We start from the raw sequence: 7,345 nt of genomic DNA, 5'->3' as shown, positions 1-7,345 counted from the left end.
AATTGATTTTAAATTCAATAGATATTTGATTCACTTGAATAATTTAAAAATTTATAAAATCCAATTGGAATTCACTTCATCTTCTATCATTCTATACAATTAATAAACTGAACAAGTAAATGTTCAATCAAACTTAAATTTTATTGAAGATTTAATTGATGTTCCTTTGAAGTATACTTTTGTGACACCGGAAATTTGTGGAATCTGTCTATAACTAAAATGCAATTTGTGAAAATCCATCTACAACTTCTTCAAATGTATATTGCATGTTTTTAATTACAATATTATATATTACGTGTCACATGTCAGCACAAAGTTGAAAGTATATTGTAATTTTAAAATTAATGGTTTACATCCACGATGGAATATATACAGAGGATAGCAATTACTGCACTTTAACATATTAATAATGTTAAACAAAACATCAAATACATACATAAAATATAAATAATAATAATAAAATAATGGAGTAGATCATAAGTTTTGGAAAATCAATTAACCATCCTATTTTTCATCTTTTACGTGTACTTTTTTTTACTTTTTAGTGTCATTTATTTTTATTTTTATTTTTTTCTTTGATTTTACATTGTGGTGTTATTTAATACTTGAAAATATTTGATCCCCAATTATTAAATAAATCTAAGACCAATAAAAATTCTTCGTTAAACTGAAGATCAATTCAAATCTCCAATCTAATCTAATACTAGATGACACACAATTAAATCGAAAATCTACTCAGGATCTAAATTACTTAAATGAATGAAAATTAATTTGAATATCAAATTATACGATCCAAATAATTAATCTTTAGTTCCATTAAAGATCAATTAGAAATAAATAATTAAAGTTTATTTATAAGTAGATTAAGCATATTATTAAATTATAAAATATCATACTATAGTTATATAATATAACAAACTGTTTAACAGAATTATAATTATTGATAATACAATTATCACTGATAAGTAATCTATAGTAGTATCACAAATGTAGGATCATACTATAAATGTAAAAATTCACACTGCATATTGTGTATACATAAAAAATCTAAATGTTCAATTATAATGTTGTAATAATATATTAACTTATACACTTATCAAATTTTATATTATCATGTGATATAGTAACATGTTAAGATTAATAATGTTTTATTTTCGACCCTTGATATTATTAATTTATACACTATAAATCGTTATTAGAATTTTTAATATTAGGGATTATTATGTTTAACATATTATAATATTATTATGAGTTGTTATAAATTAATAGTCTCAATGAAATACAAATGACTGCATGTTATCACAATATTATTAATTAATGCAGTACTATTTAGTCATTTACTACTATGATATAAATTTTAAGATTATAATAGGTGCTACAACTATATGGTGTAATATATTTTTAATAAATGAACAATCTAAAAAGATAGAAAATAAAGGATAATATTAATAAGTAATGAAAAAAGAGGGAGCCGATGAGTGGGGGTGTACGATTGGTCTTAATTGTGGATTAGATAGATACTATATGTATTTTAACATAATCCGTGGTGTATATACTAATAATGGTCTTATTTAAATGTTAATGTTAAAGAATAGTATACTTTAAATATTTATAGAATTTTAATATCAAGAAGATATTTATATTCTGATTTCAAAAAGTAAATTAATATATTTAACAATTAAATAATAATATATACTAGAAAACAAATAACTGTAAAAAAAGAAAAATCGAAAAGAAAGCAAACATAAAAGAAACGTATTTATATACTGATTTGAACCGTAACTATACACACTAAGCAATTAAAATAATAAACAAAAGTATAAAAAAAATAGAAAAAGAAAGCAAACATAAAAGAAACGAAAAGGAATTACATGGAGCATTCAAGTTCAATTTATCCAAGATATTTAATGACTTAGTTTGTTATGTGTGCACAAGGGTATATTAGGCTCAGAAAAATTGATACTTTTAAGATGAACTAATTTCAAATAAATTAGCATTTAATGTACTATATTTATTACTCCCTCCGTTCCATTGAAGATGATCCACTTTCTTTTTTTGTTTGTCCCAATCAAGATGACTCATTACTTAAAATGGAAATTCATTTATCTCTATTTTATTCTCTCTCTTACTTTACTCTCTCCACTTAGCACACATAAAATCTCGTGCCGTCCAAAAAGGAGTCATCTTCCTTGAAATGAAAGGAGTAATATTTTAAATTTTATGACCAGCCACATTATGGTCATTTAGTATCGCTATGCTATCATAATCTATCAGTAGGCCTAGATTACTAGCCTATCACCAAAACTCAACATTAAGAAGGCCCAGTCTATATTTAAGCCCAAAACAATCAATGCGGCCGGTTAATTTACGGTTGCTATCTTGCAGGCTAATAATGACCATCTTTGCCTCTTAATCTCTAAAATTGGATACCATAACTTGTTAGAGAAACGAGGCTGCAAATTAAAATTTTCTGGGTTCTCAGTTTTGGAGGTTTTGGGACATAAATTCAGCTTCAGGAGAGGTAAATCTCGCCAAGACTGGATTTTTAGAGTTGGATCATATAATTTGATTCTTTCATTTCTCGACTGTATTCTGCTCAGCTAATGCTCTCTTTAGCTTATCAACTGTATAAAGTTAGTCGATATTCGAAATGGAAAGATTACATGTGTTTCTGTTAACTGCGAAGCTATCAGTTTTCTTCTTGTTTTTGTATTTTCTGTGAATTTATCTTTGATTGGAGTATGGGGTTTCAGTTTGAACTTAGATATAGCGGTTGTATTTCTATCTTACTCCTTATTGTTTATTCCTTTTCTTGTAAATCCTAGTGCAGCAATTCCGATCTAGAAAGACTCTAGTCTGTAGCTTTAGAAAAAAGTGTAGTTTTTTTAATCGGTTTTTTGAAGGATACCTGTTTATCTATACCTGTTAATTAAATTGTAACGTGTTGGATCACCATAAGATCTTAGTCAGCTATGTAATGTGCTAATCCAAGTATGATTTCCCAGTAAAAATAAGTTGTGGCGTCTTTTATTTGTTTTGAAACAGGAGAGAAAATGCCTAAACCAACAAGAATTGGCCTTGCTGGTCTGGCTGTGATGGGTCAAAATCTGGCCCTCAACATTGCAGATAAAGGATTCCCCATCTCTGTTTATAACCGCACTACTTCAAAAGTTGACGAGACCGTTGAAAGAGCTAAACAGGAAGGAAACCTCCCTGTTTATGGTTTTCATGATCCTGCCTCCTTCGTGCAGTCAATCCAAAAACCCCGTGTGATCATCATGCTTGTCAAGGCTGGTGCACCGGTTGATCAAACTATAAAAGCCCTTTCTGTCTACATGGAAAAAGGCGACTGCATCGTAGATGGTGGCAACGAGTGGTATGAGAACACTGAAAGGAGAGAGAAGCAGGTGGCTTCGATGGGTCTGTTGTATCTTGGGATGGGAGTCTCCGGTGGAGAAGAGGGTGCTCGTCGTGGACCCTCGCTCATGCCTGGTGGTTCTTTTGAAGCATACAGGTATATCGAAGATATTCTTCTCAAAGTGGCTGCTCAAGTCCCTGATAGTGGCCCGTGTGTCACATACATAGGAAAAGGAGGCTCAGGAAACTTCGTCAAGATGGTTCATAATGGGATTGAATACGGTGATATGCAGCTGATTGCAGAGGCCTACGACGTCCTGAAATCTGTTGGGAAGCTCTCGAACGATGAGCTGCACCAAGTGTTTTCAGAGTGGAATAAGGGTGAGCTTCTTAGCTTCTTGATTGAGATCACAGCTGATATCTTTGGCATAAAGGATGATAAGGGGAATGGGTATCTAGTAGACAAAGTCCTCGACAAAACAGGAATGAAGGGTACCGGAAAATGGACAGTTCAGCAAGCTGCTGAGCTCTCCATTGCAGCTCCAACCATAGCTTCATCTTTAGATTCAAGATTTCTCAGTGGACTAAAGGAAGAAAGGGTTCAAGCTGCCATTGCTTTCAAATCTATCGGGGTCAGCGACATCCTCTCTGACCAAGCAGTAGATAAGCAAAAGCTGATTGATGACGTGAGGCAAGCACTATACGCCTCAAAAATCTGCAGTTACGCCCAAGGAATGAATCTGATCCGTGCTAAGAGCATTGAAAAGGGATGGGGTTTGAAACTTGGCGAACTTGCTAGGATCTGGAAGGGCGGCTGCATCATACGCGCTGTGTTTTTAGACCGTATCAAGAAGGCTTATGCTAGAAACCCGGATCTTGCTAACCTGCTTGTGGACCCAGAGTTTGCAAAGGAGATAACTGATAGGCAATCCGCTTGGAGGAGAGTCGTCACCCTTGCTATCAACTCTGGTGTCAGCACTCCTGGTATGTCTTCGAGTCTTGCCTACTTCGACACGTATAGGAGGGAAAGGCTGCCGGCTAACTTGGTGCAAGCTCAAAGGGACTACTTTGGTGCTCACACATATGAGAGGACTGATATGCCAGGTTCTTTCCATACTGAATGGTTCAAAATTGCAAGACAGTCCAAATTGTGATTTTCTTACATTAATATATCAAATTACACTCTGCTATTATAGCTCACCCTTAATAATGTTTGCCCATGTCTGGCACTGATACAATTGTCAATTATCAAAAGAGTATAATTATCAACTCTTAGCACTGCATACCTTTCCATTCTAGTTATTTGAATTTGATGAGCTGAATCTTCGTTTTTATTGTTTTTGTTTTGTATAATTATCTAGATGTTGATTGATTATTGCTGCAAGTTGAAAAAATTTGTGTTTCACTTAACAATTGCAAGTTTGTTCACTTTGTCTTTGTTTACTTAAAATAGAAAAGTCCAGGTTTTGTTGATGTGATTAATGTTGATTGACAACTAAATAGTTGTCCTTACTACTCTATTTACGGAGTATTACTAGTTTATACCAACAAGAATGTGGATAATATGAGCTTTAATAAGATACGTAGAAAGATTTTTGGTTAATAAAAAATGTGTCCAATATTGGGTTAAGATGGTGGACTCGTGAGTCATTTTTTTTTTAAATAAAAAATATTGTAAAAAATTATAAGAGGAGATGTTCAAAGCGAGAAAATTGAACATTCTTTGTAGGCGCCTCAGACCGTTTTCAATCGTTTACATCAAATTCAAATCCATTTATGAGTATATGTCACACTAAAAAGTAATACTCCTTCCATCCTAACTGAGTTAAGTCATAATTTTTTTGCACATAGATTGAGATATTGTGTTGAAAAGAAAGAGAGAGGAATAAAGTATAAAAGATAAAGAGAGAGTAAAATAGGTAATTGAATAAAGTAAGAGTAATAGGATATTTTGTTTTTTTTAAAAAGAAAACGACTCAACTTACTTGTGACATCCCAAATAGGAATACGATTCAACTTAATTGGGACGGATAGAGTAATTTTATTCCAGTCATTTATGCTAAACTCAAATTTTACACCATTTTTTAAGTATGTCTCACAAAATTTTTGCATTAGAGCCATGAGTTGTTCCGTAGAAAAAAGCAAAACTGCAATACACTTTGATAAGTTTTCTACACCAAAAATGAAATTCAGTGTATGGTTGAAGGCAATTGCTGCATCATTGTGAGGTAAACTTTAACTTTGAAAAATAAATTAACTATTATCTAAACTTTAACTTGGAAAAATAAATTAACTATTGCCTCGACATGGATTTGTTTCGTTAATTTGTTGATTTGCTTTCATCTTTAGGTGGAAACTAGAACAAATATAAAAGAAATGTTTTAAATGAAAAGTTTCACCAACAAATATGTTCCATCAACAACAAAATGATACCCCCAACTTTAAAAGATTCCCATTGTTCTTGATCCACATCACAGAATTTATAGCCAAATGCGATTGCAGGATACACAAACTTTTTTAAAAAATGCGAATTCATTTTTTCACAGAAAGTAACTTTATAGTGATTTTTACGATAGAGTTCACTCCCTTTTTTTTAAGATTGTGATCCAACTCCTCCCACTTAAGGTAAAGTTTATCATGAAATATTGCAATGTGTCGTTTGTACGGCAAAGTACACAAACTAGATGACATGGATGTAGCCACTAGTAGCTTATAACAAAAGAATTATACCCCATTGCTCATTTTCAATTTTTTCTCAAATGGGCAAAATTATGGATGTTATCCAATTTGAAATCTAGTGCGGTTTATCATGCTGCAACGCAGCCGCTGGCAGGGGCGGACGCAGAAATAAATAATGATAATGGCTGAAATTTCTAAATTTTGTTTTAAAGTATATTTTTAGATATTTTTTTAGAATATATATCGGGGCTTTTACATAATAATTTGTGTTAAACTTAGATAAATTTAAAAAATTATAAAAGTAAAAAGGTTAGAAAATAAATTTATTAAGGGCTTTAGCCCCACCCTTATTATACATGTGTCTGCCCTTGACCGTTGGCCACACTAGACTGCCCACGCCTCTAGCACGTCAGGACCGGATGGCACTGCAAATTCTCATGGTCCGGCCCATTTTGTGATGTTGTTATAAGTATTTATTGAAAAATATTTTGTTTATCGTGTATAGTGAGAGTGGCTCCTTAACCTCGACCAATCTTAGCAAAAGAAGTTAAAATGAATTATGAAATGTCCACACTCTAGATTATATTGTGCTCCTCTATGTCGATTGACAAAGAGTTATCAATGCTACTATAATTTTTCAAATTAATGTGGCACCGCACTCCCACCTCTAGTTTGTGTGTCTCATATGTATGTATGTATATGTGATGAGTGAGTAAGAGCATTCTCAAAATGTGTAAAAAGGAATGTGCAAATATCAATCAAGATAGATTTATTGGGATATGGGACCCTTATTTTGCTTTTGATCACGATGTTAAATTCATGAATTTGAGTCTAATCAAACATATATAATGCTCATGTTTATGGGATGAGATTATTTATTATATACTTTTGCATGTTATTTCTATCAATGAGTCTAATCGAAATCATTTGGTTTGCAATTTGCATGTTTTTGAGTAATAATATAAGTTTAAATATTTTAATAGTACTATTTATGTAATATAAATAATTATGTGCTGGTGATAATATAAAATTAAATAAAGCATCCACTTACACACAGCTGATCACATGCTATAGGCGACTGCTGCTTTAGTTAAAGATCCTCTCCTGATTCTTGATAGTGCAACAATATAAATGGAGCACTCAAACAGATGTTGATTGCATTTGTGTGTGTTGTGCTAAAGTTTATATATATATATATATATACATGTACTTTTTTCATATATATTGATATGGATCAGTATTGAACAGCAGAAATAAAATGTGCAACATATTTTTTAAAAAATGTACTACTATAGTAGCCTTAAACACT

At 31.9% G+C, this 7,345-nt stretch overlaps 1 protein-coding gene across 2 annotated transcripts; it reads left to right on the top strand.

The window, feature by feature from the left end:
- Positions 1–2,382: 2,382 nt before the first annotated feature.
- On the top strand, positions 2,383–4,691 carry LOC125209024 (6-phosphogluconate dehydrogenase, decarboxylating 2). 2 transcript variants are annotated; one of them, XM_048108604.2, is made up of 2 exons: positions 2,383–2,521; positions 3,046–4,691. In XM_048108604.2, exon 2 carries the CDS (start codon positions 3,054–3,056, stop codon positions 4,509–4,511), a length of 1,458 nt encoding a protein of 485 aa, XP_047964561.1. In that variant the 5' UTR covers positions 2,383–2,521; positions 3,046–3,053; the 3' UTR covers positions 4,512–4,691. The 2 variants fall into 2 exon arrangements, with proteins under 2 accessions (XP_047964561.1, XP_088923223.1); XM_089067097.1 differs by lacking the exon at positions 2,383–2,521 and adding an exon at positions 2,546–2,633.
- Positions 4,692–7,345: the final 2,654 nt, after the last annotated feature.

This window comes from Salvia hispanica, chromosome 3 (assembly GCF_029641045.1).
Source record: "Salvia hispanica isolate PSC_SH4W2 chromosome 3, Shi_PSC_v1, whole genome shotgun sequence".
Classification (NCBI taxonomy): Eukaryota; Viridiplantae; Streptophyta; class Magnoliopsida; order Lamiales; family Lamiaceae; genus Salvia; species Salvia hispanica.
The sequence above is the reverse complement of the archived record's forward strand: the minus strand, read 5'-3'. Positions and strand labels throughout refer to the sequence as shown.

Excerpts from the sequence above, each read along its gene's own strand:
- LOC125209024 (XM_048108604.2), top strand. The coding sequence starts at position 3,054 with ATGCCTAAACCAACAAGAATTGGCCTTGCTGGTCTGGCTGTGATGGGT.